At 33.0% G+C, this 25,172-nt stretch overlaps 2 protein-coding genes and 1 pseudogene across 2 annotated transcripts; 1 reads left to right on the top strand and 2 right to left on the bottom strand.

Moving 5' to 3' along the window:
• Positions 1-8,492: 8,492 nt before the first annotated feature.
• Positions 8,493-19,458, top strand: LOC107646218 (dihydrolipoyllysine-residue succinyltransferase component of 2-oxoglutarate dehydrogenase complex 1, mitochondrial-like). The gene is made up of 16 exons (XM_021107566.2): positions 8,493-8,623; positions 9,045-9,089; positions 9,560-9,632; positions 10,118-10,186; positions 11,774-11,834; positions 11,929-11,959; positions 13,136-13,197; positions 13,619-13,696; positions 13,826-13,881; positions 13,982-14,026; positions 14,418-14,723; positions 16,887-16,981; positions 17,565-17,655; positions 17,848-17,958; positions 18,515-18,709; positions 19,267-19,458. The coding sequence occupies exons 1-16, from the start codon at positions 8,493-8,495 to the stop codon at positions 19,456-19,458; spliced, it is 1,641 nt and encodes a 546-aa protein (XP_020963225.2).
• Positions 19,459-20,574: 1,116 nt separating this feature from the next.
• Positions 20,575-22,692, bottom strand: LOC107624940 (pentatricopeptide repeat-containing protein At5g15280, mitochondrial). Its single transcript, XM_016327432.3, has one exon. It carries the CDS (start codon positions 22,690-22,692, stop codon positions 20,575-20,577), a length of 2,118 nt encoding a protein of 705 aa, XP_016182918.2.
• LOC148575714 (pentatricopeptide repeat-containing protein At5g15280, mitochondrial-like) lies at positions 22,688-24,350 on the bottom strand (annotated as a pseudogene).
• Positions 24,351-25,172: the final 822 nt, after the last annotated feature.

The raw sequence follows: 25,172 nt of genomic DNA, 5'->3' as shown, positions 1-25,172 counted from the left end.
TAACCCTTTTTTTTTTTTTTTGTTATATTAAGATTTCATAAAGCGTTAAAGTTCACTCTGATTTTGGTAGCAGGTCCAATTACAACGTAGTTATTTTGATTCGCCTAGGATAATTAAATAAGTGAAAATAGCTTTTACAAGTAATAAAGGTGAGTTAAGTTTGCCGAATTACGTGAGTAATGATGAAACATTAACTACAACTACTCGAAATCTTCCCGTTATTACTTGTGAATTTGTTATCAATTTTTACCAAAATTCACGAGTAATTATGATTCATGCGGATTTTGTTGAAAATCGAAATTCGGAGCACGATTTGTATAAAAACCCATTATATCGGAATAAATATCTAACTTAATTCTTAAGAAATTTTAAACTGAATATTTTGATTTTTAACAAATTTTTATTATTTTAGAGGTCTTTAAAATGAATTAATTTTTTACATATAAAGAGGATTAATTTATCTTAAAAATATTTATGAAACATTTAATTTTTTATAATAGAATTTGTTAAAAATTTATTTGTCTAGTATATATATAAATTTTAGGTTAAATTATACCGTTAGTCCCTATATTTTCAGCGAAATTATAAATTGGTCTCTACACTTAAAAGTTTGTAATTGGATCCTTAAAGAAAATTAAAATTTGTAATTTAGTCCCTGTCGTTCAAAAAGTTTTAATTTAACAGAATATTTTCAGCATATGTTGAGAATATTCTATTAAAATAGAAAATATATTGAAAATATTTTGTTAAATCAAACACTTTTGAACAGAAGAGACTAAATTACAAATTTTAATTCTCTTTAGAGACCAAATTACAAACTTTTAAAGTGTAAAAACTAATTTGTAATTTCACTGAAAATGTAGGGATCAATTGTATAATTTAACCTAAATTTTATTAAGAATAATCCAATGACCAATCTGTCTCACAAATATAATTTTTAAAATAATAAAAAAATTGAGTAAATACTTTTGATATTGATTGGTCTACGCTTAATACATTAATACCTACTATTAATAGACTAGTGACTAGTTATTAATATGAAATTCCAGTTTCACTAGCTGCCATCTTTGTCATAATGTACGAAGCATATATTGTTACCGACCCAACATAACGTGAAAATCATAAATGATTCTTGAAGTTAGAATTGGGGATCGGAGCAGCAAGTAGAAATTAAAGAAAAGAACACTTCAGGTATATAATAATTAAAGGGAAAAAGGAAAAAAGGACAGGTAAAAGACAATGTAACGGTTGAGGCTTTAATGCTTCTATACAATTGCATTATGGATTTAATCTATGGTGAAGCCAATAAATACGGGTGGACATTTTCTTTAACTAGGTGATGACAATAAATACTAGAAAGAACAATTAAGAAAAAATTTTTTAAATTGTATATAAAAGTTTACTTATTGAAAAAAATTATTTTTTTTAATAAGTGACAAATAATTGGTGCATTTGATCTAAATTTTGTAAAAACATTCGGATAACTGTTTAAATGTGCATGCAAAAGTTAAACATAAAATTCAATTACTAAATCTTTTTCATTTTTTATAAAATATTTCAGTCATTCACAAAGAAAAAAGTTCAAAAAAAAAAAATAGTAGGCATAAAATTATCAAACTCTAAGTATTTTATATTTCATTTCTTTAATTATACTTACAAAAAATCATAAAAATACACTACAAAAAAACACTGAGAACCGTTAGATTTACTATCAGACATTAACGACAAATTTTTCGTTAGAATTGGCAAGGAATTCGTCACCCTAAAATATTACTATCAGAGTTGACGTTCCGATGGTAACGTCGACGATAACAATTGGAGGGAAAAAATTTTTGGCACGCTAACTACCGTCGGATTTACCGGCGAATAAATCTGACGCTGAACCTTGTTTAATGAAACGTTGTATTTTGATTACACGCACAATATTACCGTCGGATTAATCCACCGGTAAATCCGACGGTAATCATGCCCCAAATTCGAACCGCGAATCCTCTTCCCTTTCATTTCGAATTCGTTTCTCTCTCTTTACTCTCTCATCTTCCTCTCTCTCTCTCTCTAACCTCTCACCCCTCAGTCTCTCTCCAGCCCCCTGCTGCCGCTGGAAAGACCGCCACTGCCGCTGCTCAAAACCCCCCTTCTCTGTCCTCTGTTTTTGTCACTGCTGCTCTGCTGCCGCTGCTCGAACCGCCCATTTTTGCTCTAGATTTTCTCTCTTCTCTCCTCTAATTAGTTTAATTAGATTGATTTCTATTTTAGTTGATTTTAGCTGGTTAGGGGTTTTTATTGAATTAGTTTTCATTGATTTTAGGTAGATTAATTTATGTTGTAAATTATTTTTAGGTGGTTAGGTTATGATAGTTTAGTTAGATTGATAGGTTCTGATCTCCGCTCAATGTATTTAGAATTATTATATGAGATTGTCGATTCTTGTTGCTGGAATTATTTGAATTAGTTGAATCATTAATTCTACATTTTACTGTTAATTTGGCTGAAGAATTGTTGCTGAATTTGTTTGAGCAATGCTTAACTGTTTTCATGATTCGCTTGTTGCTGTTGCTTTGTTAGAAAATTACTATTTTAATGTTTATTCATATTGCTACTGAAACTGCTGATTTATGCTGATTAATTATAGCGTTTTGTCCTATGTATTGCTAGTGATGTTTCATCATGTTATTTTGTGTTTTCTTGAGTTTGTATAGGATAATTTTTTTTATTGTTAGAATGCTTTTAAAGTTAGAATATTTTAAAAAATTAACAAAGTTAGAATGCTTTGAGAGTTAGAATGCTTTGTTAGAATAAAGTTAGAATGGTTTGAAAGTCTAATTTAATTATTTTGCAACTAAAACGCTATGTAATTTCCTTTTCTTTCTTTTTTTTTTTATTTACTAAACTAAACCACTTTTTGAATTATTTGTTATTTCTTGAGTTTCTTCTTATGTTATTATTTGTTGGTGTTTGTTATGTTATTAATATGTTATTAATATATTCGCTGTACAGACATGACTACAGGCAGTAGAGGTAGGTCGAGTGGAACACGTGGTCGTGGTAGAGGCAGGCTGCCACCGAATTTCCCAGGGCTGCCTAGTCATCGCCCTCTACCCCATCGACCCCTGTGACATCAAAGGCAGGTTCATCGGACCAGCAATTTATCATGGTCCCAAACCCGAACGGGGTGCCTTCTTTTGCTATGCCCCTTTGCAGATGTAGCAACCTCCTCGAAAGAGCCTGCGGTGGGTGATACCTCCAATGCCCCCGAGTAGGATGGCCCTCCACCACTGTCCGTCATCTGACTGAGAATTTGGCGCAATGGCTTGCAGTTGTGAGTTTAATTTTATAATATTAAGTTTGTTTATCTTTAGTTTGTTTATGTTAAGTTTGTTTATCTTATGTGATTGTTATTGTGCGGTTTGTTCTATGATAGGTTTGCACCGAACCCCAATGCTTGCACGCAGGAGATATCTGAGGTCATTCAGTCCATGTACGGCCATTCATGGCCGACCTACACGCAGATCCCAGCTGAGATCAGAGAGCGCTGGTTTCAGAAGTGGGCGGTAAGAACCCAATTTGGTTAGAATTGATTTAATGTATTTGAAATGTATTTTATTCCAACTAACTAATGTTGGTGAATCATTTTGTGTAGTTAAAATTCATATGGGATGCGGAGCATAACCTCATGACCCGGAAGATCTATGACCACTGGGCAGCTAAAGGTTTTCAGCAGATGATGAGTGATGTTCGTCAGGGAAAAGACCACTTAACCTCGTGGATCTGTCCAAACATGAAGTGTGACCTGGAGTCTCATTTTAGAGATAACGAGGGATTCAAGCGTCAACGTCTAGCGAACATCGTCAACAGGGCTTCGCCTAGATCGTCGAGGTATACAGGTGGGTTGGCGACTTTCATGAAGACGAAAACGAGATTGACAAGAATTTTGGCATTGTTTTATGTTATAGTAATTACATGAATTAGTTAGTAGAGTTTACGGTGTTTAATTTTCAATTTTCTTTTTTATGATCAAGTTACCCAATTTAGTTAGTAGAGTTCAGAGTAACTAATTTTCAATTTTAGTGGATTTAGGTTGTTAGGATAGGTTAGAATAGGTTAGATTAGGCTCTGAGATTGCTGAAAAATATTGGATTATTTAACTGTTTGCGGATTCCTGCTGCTGAAATTGTTTGAAAAATACTTGACTGTGAAAATAATAATGTTAATTTGGTTTTGATGGAACCCTTCAAGGGTGGCTAAATCCAGTTTTTAGGGGAGACTCTGTCAAAATTTTTATAAGATTTTCATTTAAATCGAAAAAATTCAAATTATGTTTTCAACTGTAGAATAGAGATTTCCTGCTTCATATATATTTGTCTGTCATTTTTTAATTTGTTCGTTCATTTTATTGTTTGGTTAATATATTAATTTGTAGTCTAAGTCGTTGGATTGTGAGACGACATTGGCAGAGACCTTCAAGTATACACATACTTTGAAGGCAAACAACGAGAGATTTGCTGACGAACAGTCGACGGCCCATTATGTGAGTTTAAATTAATCCTAATTTAAGCTTTATTTGGTTTAAAGTCAATTATTTAACTATTATCCTAATCACAACTAACGTGTGTGATGCAGGAGGAGTATCAGTAGAGTTTGGGGGCTGTGACCCAGTAATCTCAGCTGCCTGGTAGAGTTAACGAAGCCGGCTCCGAGACCTCAGTCGTAGATCCCGACAGGATTTGGTGTGAGACCGCCTCTGAACCCCACAAGAATAGCCGCTTCGGGTTGGGCTCGTTTTTCGCCAGTGGCTTCCGCTCCTCCTCGTTGACGGCTTCCTCTGCCATTAGCCCTGCTGATCCCCAGGAGGTTATGGACCTGAGGGAGGAGGTGCTGAAGCTAACACAGGAGCTTCATCAGCAGCGGGAGCAGTCTGAGCAGAGATATCAAGAGATTATTGCCCGCATTGCCGCTAGCTCAGACCTGACAGAGAAGTTCGAGATGCTCGAGCAGCTAGGACAGCAGATGGAGGAATACAACCAGCAGATGCATGCTGGAGGCAACGGCGCTACTGCTTCTAGCGGCACTACTGATTACCCCAGTGACGCTGCTGGTGTGCACCGACGGCAGCACCTACGCTGCTGCCTCAGTAGGGGAACCATGACGCCACAGCCGACGATGGCGACAATTATCAAGATCTGTAGTATGGTTAGTATTTTATGTATTTTTGTTTATTTATGGTACATTATTCTACTTCTGTGACATTTTATTGTATTCATACCATTTGTTTTTAACAAAATAATTAGTTAATTTCTGATAATTTTAGATTTTTGATAACAATTTCGTTAACAAGACTTTTAATTTTATTTGACTGTTAATTGTGGCTAAATAGTGGCAAAAAAAATAAAAAATAAAAATCCTACTGGCAATCCGACGGTAAGTATTGGTGCATTTCTAGAAGAACTAACCAGAAACTTTTAGTAATAACAATGATCAGGAAATAGGAAACACATTCAATAATCAATCAAACCTAAATTCACTAAACAAGAATCAATAACTAAACGCTTTCGTCAATAACAATGATCAGGAAACAGGAAAACACTTTTAGGCAATCAAACATAAATCCACTAAATTAGAATTAATTTTCAGGCACTTTCAGCAAAACAATAATTAGAAAATATATAAGACTCAAAGTGATTCTTACTCCGTACCGCCATTAGGCCAAATGGTCAACCGTACGATGGGAGGAGATAGAGGGAATCAGCTGCCTCACTTCTGTGAGAGGACTCCGGGGTTGCGGCTTCCGTCGCTGGAGGCGGGGTCGTCGTGGCAGCGAGCTGCTGAAAGGTAGGAGGCGGCGATGTTGCCGTAGATGGAGGCACATAGTGGGGATTTAGGACCATGATAAACGGATGGTTCGCTAAACCTACAATCTGTGACATCATCGGAATATTCGGAGTAGAGGGAGAGGATCCAGAATTCCCAGGGTTACCGGAAGAAACCTTCCCTCTACCTTGACCACGACTATGACCATGACCAGCAGCCTGATCCCTCAGACCTCTACCCATCGTTATGTCTGCAAATAGCATACCAATTAATAGAAATTCAGAAAAATAAATCAACAAAAAATTCAGCATTATATTGCAGTATTCAGCAGAATATCAGTCAATGAATTCAAACAAATTCAAATTACAAATCCAAGAATCACAATAGTATGCTTAATTACCTATGAACCAAGAGAAATCCAAATAAGAAAATTCTAATTTTACTATAAATCAACCTAACATCAAAAAGCAGTTTATCTAACAACCATTCTTTCAACATGAAGTCACTAAATTCAGCATCAATTACACAAAATTCAGCGTTATATTGCAGGGTTTAGTAGAATAACAATCAATGTATTTAAACAAATTTAAATTACAAACCCTAGAATCACAATAGCATGCTTAAATACCTATGAACCAAGAGAAATCCTAATAAGACAATTCTAATTTTACTCTAAATCAACCTAATAGCAAAAAGTAGTTTATCTAACAACCATTCTTTCAACATCAAATCACTAAATTCAGCATTAATTACACAGAATTCAGCATTATATTACAGTGTTCAACAGAATATCAGTCAGTGAATTTAAACAAATTCAAATTACAAATCTAAAAATCATAATAACATGCTTAATTACCTATGAACCAAGAAAAATCCTAATAAGAAAATTCTAAGTTTACTCTAAATCAACCTAACAGCAAAAAGTAGTTTAACTATATTAAATTACTAACGAAGAATTGAAATCTAATTAAACCCTAATGAATTTAAAATAAGAAGATTAATAGAAAATTTGACAAAACCTGAAATGAAGTACAAAACAAGATATTAGGGGAGAGATGGAAGTTGCAGCAGTGACACCGTAGCTGATGACGGCGAGGTGAGGCCGCCAAAGTGCGTCTCGTTGGAGAGAGCGGAGGAGGAGGTCTCGAAAAAGAGGTAGTTTGCAGTGGAGGTAAGGATGAGATTTGATGAAGATAGTGACGCGTGCGAATGATGGTGGCGATGAGCGCGGCCGGCGGCTGAGGAGGAGGAGACAGAGAAGGGAGGAGGAGGCAGTGATAATGAGAGAGAGGGAAGCGAGTTAGATAGAGAGAAAATTCGAAATGAAGAAGAAGACGATTTGCGCTTCATATATCAGGCACCATTACTATCGGATTTACCGGCGGATAACGTTTTGTGTGTGACCAAAACGCAACCTTTCATGATCAATGTTATTGTCGGATTTAGTCGCCGGTAAATCCGGCGGTAATGATCACGCCAAAATTTCTGTTTTTTCCTCCAAAAATTACCTGCGAATTTACCAAGGTTGCAAGAACTGGACCGGTTAATGAACCGATAGAGTGACTGGTTCACTGGTTCAAAGGTTCGACCGGAGTTCAACTGGTTTAATTAAATATTAAATAAAATTATTAAAAATTAAACATACAATGAAACATGTAGCATGACCTTTTTTGTTACCATAACAATATCTGGTAAGTAAACTAAAATCTGATCTCTTCTTATTCTTTTCGAAATTAAAATAAGAAAAAATCTAAACCAACGTTTAATTTCCTAAATTTAGGGTAAAAGGAGAAATTAAAGAAAGAAATTATTGTAAAATTAACAATGCTGAAATGGAAGGGAATAAAGATGAGGGCATGAGGGTGACTATTTTATTCTGTTTTTGGGCATGTCTTTTGCAACCTTTCTGCTGGGTCTAACAAATTTGTATAAAGAAGCTGTAACACATGTATGTCCTCATATGCAGATCATATGCAGATTAATGTAAAATACCATGACAAAATTAATCATACCACCACCAACTCTAATCAGAAGTCAGAACTCAGAACATAACAAACAGAAAAAAATATCAACTCACCCGAATTCAGATTCAGAACACAACAAACAGAAAAAAAACAGCAACTCAAGAATCAGATCTCAGATTTCAGTAACTCAGTAAAATTAACAAAATACACGACCATAAATTGAAGCAAATAGAGTTGAATCTTTAAAAAATAGAACCTCAAAATCATAGAAATTAACAAAAGGGAAAAACTAAAGCAAAGCTATCGACGACAAGGGAACCAAACTAACGTGACGGAGGAACGAAACAGGCGGCAAGACTACCGGCAAGGGAGGAACGGCGAGACAGACAGGATCGAGCAAACTCACCAACAATGGAGGAATCTAGCCAACCGCGCTTCGATCTGCAAGTCCACATGACGAAGATGAAAACAATGTAGAGAAGACAAGGATGGACGGCCAAAAGGGACGACATGGAGGAGACGAGGATGGACGGCCAAGAGCTCGAAGCACCCTCTATCTGTCACTGCCGGCGGCGAGACACCCTCTGGCTGACGAGAAGAGTTCGGCGACGGCGAAGGCGGTGACTGCTGTTGGCTGAGAGAGAGAGAGAGAGAGAGAGAGAGAGGGAAGTAGCACCGTAATGGGTTAAGGATTTTATGCCATTTTGGTGAGTGAGGCTGATGAGAGTGAGGGAGAAGGGAGAAGGGATTTGGGCATTTGGTGTCAGCGATGATGCGGTGGTCAAACCCGTCGCTGCTGTGGCTGCGGGATGCGGTGGCGGTGCTCGATTGGTGGTGGTGGCTATGCGATGGTTCGCAGAGAAGAGAACATAGATGAGTTGTTGTTGCTGCTGAGTACGATGGGTGATTTAGGGATTAGGGTTCAGCTTAGTTCGTTTAGCCTTTTTCTTTCTTTTTTTTTCTTATAGGGACAAAACGACGCCGTTCAGAGTTTTTTTCAAACCAAAAACTCGCTAAAAAATCGGACGGTTTTGCCGGTTCACCGGTTAATTGCCGGTTCGACCAGTTTTTTGTCAAACGGTTTTTGAGCTTACTCGGACCGGCTAGGAGACCGGTTTCCAGTTAATCCGGTTGAACTAGCTGGTCCGATTCAATTTTCAGAACCATAGAATTTACCGTCGAAAAATCAAATTCGACGGTAATTTTTTAGGGTAACAAATTTATTATGCAATTTGACGGTAAATCCGACAGTATTTAGCGTTTTTCTTGTAGTGTCAAAACCGTCTATAAATCTATCGATAAATCCGATGCTAATGTGTAATGCTAAAACTGACAATAAATTTAATGATATTCAATATTTTTTTTATAGTGTATGTAGTATTATTGTTTATATTAAAATGTCATGTGTTATTAATTAACATGTTATTATCCTATTATACGTGATCAAATTAAATCATATTTTGATATGTAATGACTATCTAAGACAAGATACTACAGAAACACATTTTTAATAAAAAAAATATTTAAAAAATTAATATAAGTCATAAATGTTAATTTTAGAGACTAAATTAAATAAATTAAAATTTGGAGGTCCAATTTAAAGGGAAAGTATGGATCGACTTAATATTAACTAAGTGTCAAAACACGTGCGTGTTATTTGACTTTTCAATGCAAAATAAAAAGTAAAAGAAAGAGAAGAAAAATGAAATAAAATAAATTTATAAAACAAATATGAAGGTTTGAAGCAATTTGTTGTACATTACTAATATTGCATTGTTTCCTCGCAGATCGCCGCTAAAGCGTAGGTTTCATTCTTTTTCCTTCAATATTTCCGCATTTGGAATATTTGGAACATCGTTTGTTTTCTCATCAAAACTTTAATTTTTTAGTTCACAGAGGTATATAATGAGTAACCCAAAATCTTAAATCTTTTTTTCATATTCAAGGTGAGAATCAAACCCTCAAAACCTGGTTATAAGAGAAGATGAACCCCTTCTGATCATGTTGTCGTTAATTAAATAAATCCAAGATGTTATTTGAGTGTGCTGCATTTTTTTAATCCAAATAGATGTGTTGCTAACAACATCTCATGTTCAATGATGGTGATGATGATGATATTATGATTTTCTTCAATTTTTTTAGAAGAATTGGATCTTTATTTAGGAAGATCAGGAAGAGAATAGCATCGACGTAATCAATCATGTTTGATGTTGTTAGGCGAAGAGTTGCTTCTAGCTGCTCATTTCAAATGGTGAGAGATCAATCAATTACGTTCAATATATCTATATATATATATCTTCAAGTTTGATGTGAAACTTACCATTTCACATTTGCTTATTTTTCAGTTTTTAGGTCGATTCTTGCAGAAGAAATTTCGATATGGTTCTTCACTTAGTAGAATTTCTTCCATTAAGGTAGAAAATTCTTCTTCACATATATGATATACTGATACAGATTTAATAGTACAGATGCACAATATGTATATCTATTGTTAGGTTCTTGTAGAGAAAGTGGTTCAAATCATCAAATTAGCCACTTATATATAATATTATTAAGTTAAAGATTATTCATTTTTTAAATTAGTTTTCGAAAAATTATTTATTTTTTAAATTAGTCCTCAAAAGATTTGTTTAATCAAATTCGTCCTTCAAAATTTTTAAATTAGTCATTTTAGTCCTTTTATCTGTTACTAACGACATCAAAATTTATTGATGTGACACGTTAAATGACACCATAATATACACTTAGTAGTCATAATTGGCAGTTAACATGATAAGTTTATGAAATCAGATCAAATTAATCCTAAATTGAGGAATTTCAATGCTTCAAGTTCTTTTCTCAATATTATTTTAATTTGATCTAATTTCATAAACTTATCATGCTAATAGTCAATTAAAATTTCTATGTGTGTGTTGTAGTATCACTTAACGTGCTATATTAATAAATTTTGACACTGTCAACAAAAAAAATGACAAAAAAACTAATACAATTAATTTAAAACTTTTGAAGAACGAATTTAATTAAAAAAAATTGGAGATTAATTTAAAAAATGAATAATTTTTCAAAATCAAATTTGATCATTTACCTGTTAAAATATTTATATTACACACTTTAGGTTAAGGACAGAGCCTCATGCAACAAAAGGAGGACAATCACCTCCTAAACTTCAAATTTTTTTTATAAATTATATATAAATTCTAGTTTAGTATTCTTAAAAATTTTGTTTTACTCTTTTTTTATTGTGAAATTAATATTTAGCCCCTCTCTAAATTTTAACCTAGTTCAGCCCCTACTTTAGATGGGTCCTTTTTTAAACCCTACAGTAACGTAGGATATTTGTGCATAAACTGCCCTATTGTTATGGCTCTAGACTTGTGTAAAAGGATTGTATATTGTGACTAAAACCTAATCTGTGGGCAAGCAAGTAGAATTTCATTTCCACATAGAGAAAAAACAAGGAAAAGTCTAGGGGCAGCAACTTTGTTAAATTCTGGCCAGCATATAACCAGCAAAGAAAAGTGAGTCATTGGATGAAATCTCACATCAATTTCACACCATTAAAACCATCATTGATGGCTATTTGATGGCTACAAATCACAAAAATTGCTGGCCCTAGCATTCCTCAAAAAACAATATGAAATTTCACAATTGATTTGGCTTCATTAAGAACTTAATTGGAGAAAACCCAATGAAAAGAACCCCAAAAAGGAAAAAGAGTACATCACCATCATAATTCAAGAATATGAATTCAACCCATAATTACAGTTATATATGTTCATCACATACTACCCCCACAAACTAGCCCATTTCACATATGTACTGGAATTCTCATGTACAATATATGCACTTTTCTACCTACAAATTAAAATTCATTGTTGTTGGATCTTCTTTAAGTTCACTAGGTTTTGTGGGTACTTTATCTTTTTTTTTTTGATAGCTTCTTATTGTGGGTACTTTCTGGTGAACATGAAGTTTTACCAACTTGTATTTATGTTTAACAGATCGCACTGCATTCTGGTGGATGTGGAAGTGTTCAGAATTTTTACCATAGAAGTTCACTTGGTATGTTTTGGCATAGGTTATTAGAAATTGATTAACATAACTTATTTCTTAAATATCAATCAACTAGTTATAAATTTTCTTTCTATTATTGTAGGGTGTTGTTGGCTTAATCTAAAGACTTTAAGGTCAGTAGTTAGTAAGAGTTTGTATTAGTCACATGGCTGAACATTGCTACTGAATGGAATAATCTATTATTGTTTGATGTCTCTATAAAATAAAGGAGATTATTCTGATACAGAGTAAAAATGTATAGAATAGAATTAAAAGATTTAATATGACACCTGCAATAACTTCCATGATATAAAAGTATTTAATATGTATTTTTTTATATTATGATTCTGTATCTGAGTTTTTACCTAAAAGATAATCTGAAAAGTAAATTAAATAGACTTGCTTTGTTTATTTTTTTTATTTTTAATCAAAGTAGAAAGCACTAATGAACAACTTTTTTTGTCTCTATAAAATAATATGACAAATAATCTATTGTTTATTACTTTGTAGTTTGTTAAAGCACAAAGCATTTGTTTAGATAAATCATCAAGTTCCAATCGAACAATTAGATATGATTTGCAAGACTGAATCAAGTGAAATGTAGTTGGAGTGATGAACTAGTAAAGCTAATAACCATCTTACTAATTTGTCTATTAGAGGGCTTGAGGATGTAAAGTTTTCTGTTAAAGAAATATTATGAATAAAAGTTTCTTAGGACATGCACTTTTGATATTAGTGTCATCTTCATAGATTCTTTACATAAAAATATGAAGAGTTAGTTTGTTCTAACTTCTAAGCCAATTCCTATTGTTGAACTTCTTAAATGTAGCTACTATTAAATCTAATTGGTTATTCCATTTACTTTTTTATGGTCTCTTCCCTGATATAACTACCAGAAAATTAAATGTGTAATTAATTTTATAGCATATTCAGTTTACTTGTTCTAAAGAATTAAATAATGAGGAAAAAGAATAAAAAACTACTTATTTAGCCAAAATTTATTTTATTTATCATTCGTGAATCGTTAAATTAATAAATGTTAAATAAGATAAATTTTGGCTGTTGTTTATTAGAATAATGTTATATATCTAAGACTTTTTATGAACTAATTCCAACAGAGTTAAACAATAAGATTTAAAATAATATTAATTATAACTAACTTTTGTTATATTAGACCAACTTAATTAACAAAAAAACTTAGATATATAACATTATTTTTTTGATTAATTATTTTTTGTTATCATATATTTCCGCACTTTTCACATTGTTTTCTTATTGTTCTTAATTCATGTTACACTATTGAAATGTAGAGAGATTTCACATCATGAGGCAAGAATGCAAACAATAACAAAACAATTTTCTACAAACAGTGGTGAGATATTGATATGCCTCTCATTATTATTTGAGATTTAATTAGCTTAAGGATCTCTCTCTTTCTCTCTCCAATTCAACTTAAGTTTTTATTACAAATGAAAATAAAATATTTTCACATGACAATAATGACAAGAGTTAAAGGTACTTCTATGGTTCTATTATTATTATTATTATTGTTCACCAAGGCAAGAAACATAATATAAGATTCTTCTCTACTTCTTTCTTAATGATATACATGCAATCTCTCTAATGATCCAAGGGAGTTTTTATTTTATCCATAATGCAACTGTTTTGTTAATTAGGCAATTTATTATCTTAGTTTTGTTGTGACTTGTACAAACATTTCATAGGTTTGTTTTTATATTTTGAATAAATTATGTCACTAACTTCTTTTAAAATTATTGGTTTCCCTTTTGAAGAAGAAGATGTGGTTGATGTTTTGGTCCCTCCATTGGCAGAATCTATTTCTGATGGAACTTTAGCCAAGTTCTTAAAGAGTATGTTAAGTAACTAACAAATTCTATATATTAGTACTCATTTGTTTGAACTTTAATTTGAACTATATTGTTGTTGTTTTAGTAAACATTAGCCATTAACAAATGTTTTGTTTTGTGTCACAAGAGCAGATCCAGGTGATAGTGTTAGTGTTGATGAAACAATAGCTCAAATAGAAACAGATAAGGCATGATTCAAATTTATTATTTTTTAACAAGTTGATTAATACATTTCCTTCCTTAATAGATATGGTAATAATTTAAATTCATTTTTTACTTTTGTATCAGGTTACAATTGATGTTCCTAGTCCAACAACAGGCATAATTCTAAAGGTACTAATTAATTAGAAGTTTTAAGAGTAAATAATCATTTGGTATGGCAAAAAGTTATGATTTTAATAAAATAAATTTTAAATATGCAAATGATAAAATGACATTTTAAAAAATATATTTTATGAACCAAACGTATATAGTAGGTGATAAATAGATTAATTAAACATTTGGTTAGGTTTATCAAACAGAATGTATTTTTAAAAATTATTTTGTCATTTACATCTTTTAAAATTTATTTTTATTAAAATCGTAATATTTCATATATCAAAGTTGTTTATTTAAGTTTTGAAAAGGCATCAAGTTTTAATTTATTGCTGAACAAGTATTCTCATTGATTTACAATGGACTCGAGTGATTTTTCTAATAAAGATTTATTAAATATTAATTATAGCTTGTAGTCAACGAAGGTGATACAGTTAAACCAGGTCACAAGGTAGCTATTATTTCAACTTCTGCTGAAGTGATAGAGCAGGATTCGTCGTCGTCGTCGTCTTCTTCATCTTCATCTTCATCTTCATCTTCATCTGAGAGTGAATCCGAAGAAGATTCTCCTCAACCAGGCCAAAAGATCAGTGAGAAGAAAAAAGCACCTAATGTTGAGGCTACACCTAAAAGAATTGAGACTTCAGTTACCACTAAGGAAAGTCCTAAAGCAAACATTGCTCCACAACTTCCACCCAACAAAGGAGAAAGACGAGTAAGTGATAATTATTCTTATTATTAAGAGTAAAATCCTTTTTGGTTCCTATTTTTTTTAAGAGTATATATCCATTTTGATCCTCAAAGAATTTTCAGATTAGATATTTTAGTTTTTAACTAAAATTAATTATTCAATTGGTCCCTAACAATTAACTCTATCAGTCACTTAGGTCCTTTATTCCGTCAACTCTAACGGAGGACAAAATAGTCCCTGACAACTCTAACAGCGGACAAAATGGCCCCTGATCTCCTCTGTTCAGAAATGCCACTATTCTCTCCCGATTTCCATCATATCTCGCATAACACTAACAGTCTAACACTGTAATTCCAAACTACACAATACACACTCTATAACTTTAATGTTCATAAAAAAAAAATCCTCAACATGTTCTCAACCAATTCATACTCAAGAAACTAATGACTATACCTCTCAACTACTTGTCGTCTTCGATGAATCCTATGAATCTAGACAGCAAATCTGATTTGTTAAGACTCGTTGTCATTGTTGTTATCTCCCTCCTCCTCTGCCCTATCATCTCCATGACACCACATTGTCCACCACTCTGATCGCTTCCTTTAGCTTCTTCTCCGAACCAATATTCAGTAATCGCTTCAATTTCCATATGAGCCGCAATAGCGACATTGCTCGTTGTACTGATAGCTTAGATGCGAGGTCGAAACTGTCTATCAACTTGGACTCCGGAAAAGAAGGAATGAAGCACTTGATGTCTATTTCAAATGAGAATTTGCATATGATGTCGAAGGAGAATCTTCTCATGATGTCCTAATGTCCAACAATCTATATTGCTTGCCGGAGATTGGAGAAAGGCGTGCCCTTGGAGTAGTTGTGGAACTTGGTCTTGAGGATCTCGTGAACGTTGTTGGAGTTGGAGGTGATGTTATCGAAGACGTGGAAGTGGATGCATGCTTCTGGTGGATGAAGTGCAGAGGAGGTGGATGTACCAGTCACAAAGATTTAGAAAGTGTGTGGTCCATGACATGTTGAGGTAGGTGCGACACGTGTGGCAATTACACCATGGCTTAATCTTGGAGTTAAAGAGGAGGAAGAAAAAGATGGAAAAGAAGACTATGAAGGTGAAGAAGGAGAGTATGATTATTAGGATTATGCGAGATATGATAAAAATTAGGGAAGAACAGTGTCGTTTTCGAATAAAGGGCCAGGGATCATTTTATCCTTTGTTAGAGTTGTCAGGGACCATTTTGTCTTCCGTTAGAGTTGACGGAGCCAAGGACCTAAGTGACTGACGGAATTAATTGTTAGGGACCACTCGAGTAATTAATTTTAGTTCGGGACTAAAATATCTGGTTTGAAATTCTTTAAGAACCAAAATGGATATATACTTTTTTTTTTTAATTTAGACAACTTGTATCTTAACAATTAGAAAATGACAATTTGCTCTTTATTCTTTTTTTTTTTCATTAGATGTATAAGTCTTTATATGAGAATTTTTAGTAAAAAGTGATGGAAAATGCTTATATGTGAAGTTAGTTTTATGATTTGGCGAAAACCATTTGATTGTGATTGTTTATTACTTATACAGTCAATAAAATAATGTTGTAAGAAAATGACAACCTTTTGATTGGGATATCGTTTTGGTAATTATGTAAGAGTTAAACAGTCCAAATCAAATAGTTATCATCTACGTAGGATTGATAAAAACTACGTATGTTATACAAGTTATGTCACACATAAATATTTTTTATACTTTTTGTTGGAAATTCTCATAAAAAAAACTCACTGCGTCTAATGAAGAGAAAGAATACATCGTTAAGACGTGGGTTGTCTAAATTAAAAAAAAAAAAAAGAAACAAAAAGGAGTTTTACTCTATTATTAAAGTCTTCTTTAGTAAGTGTCTCATGGAAGAATTGATAGATATATACAAGAGCATTTCACAAGGATAATATTATGATAAGAGTGAAGTTGGATAAAGAATGAAAATTGTTTGTTTTAAAAGAATATTAAAAAAATAAAAAGCACATTCTTCTTAGTCAAATAAATTTATGTGATTCAAGTTTCAGTATATCTATATATTTCTTGCATGAGAAACTTACTGAATTGGGCACAAATGTGTTTATATATGTATCTATCACATCAAGCATTCATGGTATGTGTAGTGATGTCCTCCTTCGTCGTTAAAGGTTCCCATGACAAGACTTCGAAAGCGAGTTATGACACGGTTGAAGGATTCACAAAACACATATGCAATGCTAACAACTTTCAATGAACTTGACATGTGAGTTTTATTTATTTTTTTGTGCAACTTTGAAGGCTATTTGTTTATAGAGACAAAACACTGAAATAGAGACACAAAAACACAAAATCATGTTTCACAGAAGAAACATGGACAGAAACAATGTGTTTAGAGATACTGAATTAGTGTATTTTGTGTCCACATGAAGGATACGGAGACACTAACAAGAGACACAACTTATTTTTTATTTTTTCTTTCATTATTCTTGTTAATTTTTCATAATTATATTTTTTATTACTATATTTTTCGTTTCAAATTTTTTGAATGAAAAAAATGAGAATAAATTAAATTTCATAATTTATTCTAGTTTATCACCAAATAGAATATAAGAACACAAAATTAAAAAAAATACATGAATTGTCATATCTGTAATTCTAATTTGCTTTATCTTGTCTCGTTTTGCCCTCAATCTAATAATCAATTAGGTGTTAGTTTGGTTAATTAACCATAAAAATTTACTAAAATTCAAAGGAAAATACGGACCAAATAAACTATTCTAATCCATTATTTGTTAAGAATAACATTGTACCTACCCTCACTTTTTTTTTTCCCCTCTTGATGTTAGGACTAATCTGATGAAGCTTCGTTCTGATTACAAGGAAGTATTTGTTGAAAAGCATGGAGTCAAATTGGGACTTATGTCTTGTTTTATCAAAGTATGTTTATCAAATTACTGAGAATGACTATTTGCTTTTGAAAATTCTTGTGTATTTTAAGAGCAACCAGCACCACTCATTTTATTTTAAATTAGAAATTAGATTCAAAAAAATTAAAATGAGTTATTTAAATTAATTTAAAACACAGATTAAATATGCATGACCATGCAAGAACTTTTATATCTATTACAGGCTGCTATTAGTGCACTCCAACATCAGCCAATTGTAAATGCAGTCATTGATGGTGATGATATTGTATACAGAGATTATATAGATATCAGTGTAGCTGTTGCTACTGCAAAGGTTTGTATTATTTAACCTTTTCTGTTACTTTTATTAAGAAGAGAAAATTTAATGGCTCTATAATTTGTAGAAGGATAAAAATACTGGTACTGATAAGAAAAAAAAATATTATTTCTAATCATAAATATTTAAAATATTAATAAAATTATTTAAAATTTAAAAAATTATCTAAAGTTGACTAAATTCTCAATTATTCGCCACCATCATCTTAATTTTTAACATTTAATTTTTTTTTCATCCAACTCTCATCTCGAATTACCACCATCACCACTACTGAGGACTGAGATGGTGACGGTGAATGGTAAGAAATTCGAGATGAGATAGATTAGATTAAAAAAGATAATTTAAAAAAATTGAATAATTTTTTTAAAATTTGAGTATTTTTGTCAACAAAAGTCCATCTTTCATAAATACAAAGTCATGTTCGAATTTTTGTAGGTAGATTTGTCAATGTTTTAAATATTTATAGATAAAAATAGTAATTTATTTAAGGGGAAAAAAACGTTCATACATTGTATAAAGTTAATTATGCATTACTAGCATTTTTCCTTCCCAGGGACTTGTTGTGCCAGTTATCCGCAATGCTGAGAAAATGAAGTTGGCAGAGATAGAAAATCATATTAGCTCTTTTGGAAAGAAGGCAAACAATGGAACTTTATCAATTGATGAGATGGTTGGAGGCACACTTACAATATCCAATGGTGGTGTTTATGGGAGCCTCTTGAGTACCCCTATTATTAACCCTCCTCAGGTTTCAATTTCAATAATAATAATAACCATTTTTATTAGAATAAATTAATTATTAAATTAAAGACATCTTCTATAATCACATATCCAATGACTTTAATTTAATAGGTTGAGTCTATCATTACAATCAACTTAAAATTACAACTAAAAAGAAGTTTTAAAACTAATGATTGTGTTTTACACTATGCACATACACTTGAAGAGCAAGTGATTTTGTTACTTTGCTAATATGAAATTTTGAGTAAAGTGACAAATAAATCTCTAAAAATTTATATTTTGAATAGATTAATTTTTAAAGAAAAAAATATCGAAATTTTTTATGATAGTAAACATAGACAAATTAATTTAAATTAATACCTTCTATTCTATTCAAAAGGATTAATTTAAAAATAGTATATAAATAACTTTATTAATATTTTTTTTAAGAGACTAATTTATCTAAAATATAAATTTTCAGGGGTTTATATTTCATTTTACTCTAAAATTTTCATGATTGATTGTGTTACTTCACCATCTTTAGAATTCTCTCTCTCTAAAATTTTCATGATTTTTTTTTTCCAGTCAGCAATCTTGGGTATGCATTCCATCATGAGTCGTCCAATGATGGTTGGGGGTAATATCGTCCCAAGGCCAATGATGTACATTGCTCTAACATATGATCATAGAATAATTGATGGAAGAGAAGCCGTTTATTTTCTACGTCACATCAAGGATATTGTGGAGGATCCTCGTAGATTGCTACTTGACTTATGAATTGTTAATAATGAACTCTTTTCTAGGTATATAAAATGATTGATACCTAAGCTGAGAAAGTGCATAACAAGTTTAAGTGCACATCATTTTCATTGGAGTAAATAGAAACATTTAGAATTCATTTGTCAGATAGAACTTAGGGTCTTGTGATTTTTGTAATAAATTGCGTCTGCCCATGATTTATAATTAGATGAACAATTTATTTTAAGTGTCCATTTGATGTTAAATAAAATCATCATTGTTGTTTGAGGGAAGGTTTTGGTTAGGTACAAGCAATTAAAAATGTTTAAATTTCAAGAGAGTAACCAGTTCAAGAGTTTCTCCTTTCAAGTTCTTCCTATCATAGACACATATTATTAAATATATAGTAAGTCAAATTTCAATCCCTAAGTTCAACCCTACTCTTTATCTAGTGGTTATTAAACAAAACATTAATCAAGGTTCAATTAACACACTTAGCAATCAATTACCATTCATCAATCAACAAATCCTATAATCATATAGACCTTCATAAATCATAATCATGAACAAAAACATAATCAGTTCACCCAAATTATAAATTTACATTAATCTACATAAACATATAAAATGACATAGAGAGAATTAAAGAAACAACCATATGTATAAACCTGAAAAACTTGAGTCTCAAGACAAGTCCTTGAACCCTTTATTTAAGCTAACTTCAAAAATCTAGTCTTCCATGTTGATCAACACTACAAACTTCATAAAATGAAAAACCCCAACCAGAAGCTATGAGCACTAGAAACTAGACAAGAATTGAAGAGAACAGCTAAAATAACAAGAAACCAATAAGAAAAATAGTTGCTAACAGAGAGAAAATTATACAGTATTGGTGAATTTTTCTTTAATTGCGGCATTGTATAAATATATATTTTGCATCAGTATAATTATTTTTTATAGCAAATACTTTAGTTTTTGCAAGAACTTACATGATTTGTGAATACACAAATCATTTTACATTTTAGAAAGAATTACATATATGATGTACAATTCAAAAATAGAAAGAGGCTGACTAACCACTTGTCATATTGTTATCTGTTGCTCTCCTTCAAGAATTTCGCGAAAATAGATGTGCATTCATGCCTAGCTTCAGAATCATTTCTTTTTAAGAAAACCACTCTTAGAAAGAAGCCTTGATAAAAATCCCCTACTGTGATCCGAGTCCTTTGCTTTGACATTGCTGAGGTTGCTTATGAGAGACCAATGTGTCTCAAAGTCAGGCTCATAACCACTGTCCTGCATAGCTTGCATGAGATAAGATGCCTTCCCAAGATTCTTTTCCTTGCGATAACTCTTAATTACAGCACCATACATTTCTCTGGTCGGAGTTTCGCCTCTTCGAATCATGGCTGATAGTAACTGTTCTGCCTGTTCTGTCCTCCCATCTTGGCAGAAGCTGTCAACAAGCATCTCCAATGTGTCGATTCTTGGTGCAAGACACCAATTCAACATCTCAGAGTAAAAATCCAAAGCATCATTCAGTTCATTTCGTGCACAAAATCCACGAATTATAGAATCATAACTGAGGGAAGATGGAATGTTACTTTTCTTCACCATTATGTTCAAAAGATGAACTGCCTTGTTCAATCTTCCATTTTGGCAAAAACACTTGATAAGGTAATCATAATTGATATTATCGGGAGTCAGAGATTCCGCTTCCATCCTGTCCAAAAACGTTTCGGCTTCTTGTATCTTCCCACAAGAAAGAAAGCTCTCTGTAATAGTTGTTTGAACGACAGAATCATGTGTCCAGCCTCTTAATCTCATGTCTTGACTCAATTCTAAGGCCTTCTGCAGTTCCCTGGCGTCACACAAGCTGCTTATTACCTTTCTCAAGCTGCGCTTGCTTGGTTTAAGTCCCTTCGAAATCATGGTAGTAAGATAATGCAGAGCACTAGACACATCTTTACAGTGCCAGAAACCATACACAAGAAAATCATAACTGACTTCATCGAGTATAATCTTCTTCTCTTCCATTTCGGTTAGAATTTTCTCAACAATGAAACTGTTTCCGGCAGACAGAAGATGGAAAACAAGAATGTTATATATGATAAGGTCATCAAGTGGACATTGAGCAAGAACGAGGTTCTTTAAGCTCAGAGCAAATTGTACTCTACCCTTCATGCACATCAATTGGACCAAGTGTTTGTAACTTGAGTGCGACAGCTCCAAATTCTTTCTTATTGCAGCACCAAGAAGCTCATCCACTTTCCTCAAATCCTTACCTTGGCAGTGACCCTGAATAAGGATGTTACAAAGTTTACCATCCGGAATTAGACCGTTGCACAACATATCCCGGAACAAGGTGTCAGCTTTCCTAATGTTTCCCATCTTACAAAATCCATGTATCAATGCACAATGAACATCATGAGAAAAGGAAGGCTGCTCTTTTACAATGATATCTTTTAATGCAATAGCTTTTTCATGTCTATCAGCTTTACACAATTGAGGGATTAACAAGACTGAAACATCCAAACAGGGATGCAAATTTCTATCTAGCATATCGTCCAACAGCGTAAAGGCTAGAGAAAATTTCCCCTCATTGCAAAGGCCTCTGATAAGTTTATTGTATCTAGCAGGATCCAACATGAAACAATGTGGTAGCTCTTCTAACACTAGAAGTGCAACATTTGAAAGACCTGTGGTAGAAAGCACTTCTAAAAATACATGACATATATCTAACCTTAGTGAAGGGTATGATAGCAGCATGACCTCAAGAAGTTGTAATGCTTTCCTAAGCATTTTCCGATGGCAAATAGAGACAAGAAGTTGTTTGAATTCTGCCAATCCTGGCGACCATTGATTTCTACAAGCATTGTTCCAGTAATAATTAAGCTCCTTCATATTTCCTTTCTTCCATAAAGTTAATAATATGGCAGTATATATCTCATTCTTGATGTGAATTTTGTTTTCAACCATTTCATCCAACAAAGCTTTTGCTTTGCATAGCAAGCCCTTCTTGATGTATGCCTGTACAAGCAAATTAAGAGTTTCCGAGTCAAGTTTATTTGCAGACCGTGGAATGCTGTCCAGAATATTGACCACTGATTTGATTTGTGACCGAGATGAACAAAGTTGTTTCACTAACATTGAAAAGTCTGGCAGCAACAGCTCTTGCCCCCAACGAAGCATTTCTTCAACCAAAACCAATGCCCTTTTCAAGTTATTATTGCTACACTCCTTCCTGACAGATGAACTAAATTTGGGTACCATGGATTCTTCAAGAATGTGAGCAATGTGGTTCTCATACTCATCAACATCTGTATCCAAGTAAAGTCCATTTCCAATATCATCATAGAACTCTGTATTTGAAAGTTTCCTGTCATTGTCTCGTTTCAACCTCACGTTCAAAGGGTTAAATCCCAAAACGGTAAATGCCCTGGAAAGTGGATTCTCCATTGACGAAAGTTCAATAAAACCACCACTATCCATCTCATGAATCAAACTTTTCACTAGATCAAACCGTCTAGACCTACAATACCCCGCTATAAGTACTCTAAAGGTGGAAATATCAGGCGGCGTCCCCCTATCCATCATCTCATCAAGAATGTGACGAGCATGCTCTAACAGGCCTACTTTAAACAACCCACTTATAAGAGCGTTATAAGTATATATGCGCGGCACCAAGCCTTCTGATAGCATAAGAGACAAATAATTCATAGAGTTTTTCATGTTCCCTTCGCGACAACTCCAACCAATTAATATCCCATATGTTACTTCATCAAGTTTAAAGCCTATGTTTTCAAGTTCTTGCATAAAAAATCCTGCCATTTTTACATTATAGCTGCTGCACAAAGAATTTATAACTCTATTGGCAGCCACTACACTCGGGACACGCTTTACTTCGACAAAGAAACTAAGCAAATCATTGAAGTCCTTCTTCTCACAGTATGCAAAAGCAACCTCATCGAAAACCAAGCTACTAACCTCAGGATTGAAAGGCAACACCTTCTTGACAAGGTTCCTTGCTTCCAGAGTCTTTCCATTGCCACAAAGTAGTATCACCAAATTCTCCAACGTTTTCGCCTCGGCACAATTCAATTTGCCACAGAAATCCAGCATATCAACTGAAACCCTGAATGCAAGCTCTGTTCTCTTCATTCTCACCAAAAGATCAACAAGAACATGGTAACACAACCGCAAAGGAATCATACCGCGACCCCTCATAAAATCATACACAAAAACAGACCTTTCTAATTCTTTCATGTCAACATACCCTTCAATCAGATAACTGAAAATCTCATGATTATCCAATGAAATTCCTTCACCCTCCAATTCAAATAACAAGCCATCAGCTTCTCTAAGCATCCCAACCTGCACAAGCAATGATGCCATGACCTCATAAGAGCACAAGAGATTCTTGAAACCCATGTTTCTCTCACCACACAATTTGAAAATCTGCCACAAAGACCTAACCTTTTCGACATGAACCCCCACTCTGGCACACTCAGATTGATAACCAACCAATAATTCAAGCACATTTTGAGGATCCAACTGAGGAAGCTTCCAGAACCTCCTGGTAATTTCAGGGATGACAGTGGACACATCCAAAAGAAGGTCCTTCAGAGAAGGTTTGGTATGATTATTTGAAAGGGAACACTTGGACAAAACGGAACCAGCGAGGCCGTGAAAATCAACCGTTGATAAGTGTAGTTGGGTGTTTTGGGTTGTTGAGGTGACGGAGGAGCGTGAAGGTGGTGGTGATGAAGAAAAGAAGTAAGAAAAGAAGTGGTTCAAGTGTGGGTGGCGGCGGTGTCGGAGAGTCGAGAGAGAGAGAGGAGCTTTCAAATTTGATGGCATTGACAGTGGTAGTGGCAGCGCCGTCAGAGGGGCGACCGATTTGGTGCTCCGTATTACTCTTGGAGCACCAAAGCTCCATTTGTCATTTTTGTGAAAGTAGTTTTTTTTTTTTCTGAACTTGACAAATCAATAATTAATTCATTACAAATTAAAATTTTATTTAAAAGTTTAAGTTAGATAAAAAATGATTACATATTATATATACAAAATAATATTTGAACTCTTACTACTTGTATAAATAAATTAATAAACTAATTATTATGTTAATATAAAAAAAATTATTTTTCGATAAATCAATAATTAATTTATTGTGAATTAAAATTCTATTAAAGATTTGAACTTAATCAATAAATTGTTAAATATACAAAATAATATTAGAACTCTCAAACTTATTTAAATGGATTAATAAGTTAGTTGTAGTCTATATTAATCTATGTTTTTTTTTTTAATTTAAATTAAATTTGGGCTAACTCTTCTTCATTTTTTTTTTTTGGTAAGGAACTCTTCTTCGATTTTGTTCATGTGTGTTTCTGTTCATCATAAAGAGTCTGGGCCACTTTTTAATGGGCTCCTAAATCCTCTAGTGATTCGTCCACCATTCCATCATTACTTCTTCTACCATATGTGTACAACCTCTGAACAAAAACAAAAATTGCGTACAACCATTATTTGTGTACAATCATAAATGAAATAATAAATCACAATAATATTTCCAGTCCAAAAAAATCACAATAATATTTACGGTCCATTTAATGTAAATATAACTAAGATGCATTGTGAGACACCAAAAAAAAAACTAAGATCCACCATCCATTGTTTCCATCACTTTCTCACACAATGTCTATGCTTTCATCAACCCTCTTACAGGTTACAACGGGTTGGGAAACCTTGGG

This window comes from Arachis ipaensis, chromosome B1 (genome assembly GCF_059453495.1).
Source record: "Arachis ipaensis isolate K30076 ecotype BB chromosome B1, ASM5945349v1, whole genome shotgun sequence".
In the NCBI taxonomy this organism is placed as follows: domain Eukaryota; kingdom Viridiplantae; phylum Streptophyta; class Magnoliopsida; order Fabales; family Fabaceae; genus Arachis; species Arachis ipaensis.
Note: the sequence above shows the minus strand (reverse complement) of the source record. Positions and strands in the feature narration are given on the sequence as shown.

Coding starts and splice junctions, on each gene's coding strand:
- LOC107624940 (XM_016327432.3), bottom strand. CDS start 22,692: ATGGTACCCAAATTTAGTTCATCTGTCAGGAAGGAGTGTAGCAATAAT.
- LOC107646218 (XM_021107566.2), top strand. CDS start 8,493: ATGAGAGTGAGGGAGAAGGGAGAAGGGATTTGGGCATTTGGTGTCAGC. Junction 9,633..10,117: donor GAATATTTGGAACATCGTTT/GTTTTCTCATCA, acceptor CTTATTTTTCAG/TTTTTAGGTCGATTCTTGCA. Junction 11,835..11,928: donor TTACCATAGAAGTTCACTTG/GTATGTTTTGGC, acceptor CTATTATTGTAG/GGTGTTGTTGGCTTAATCTA.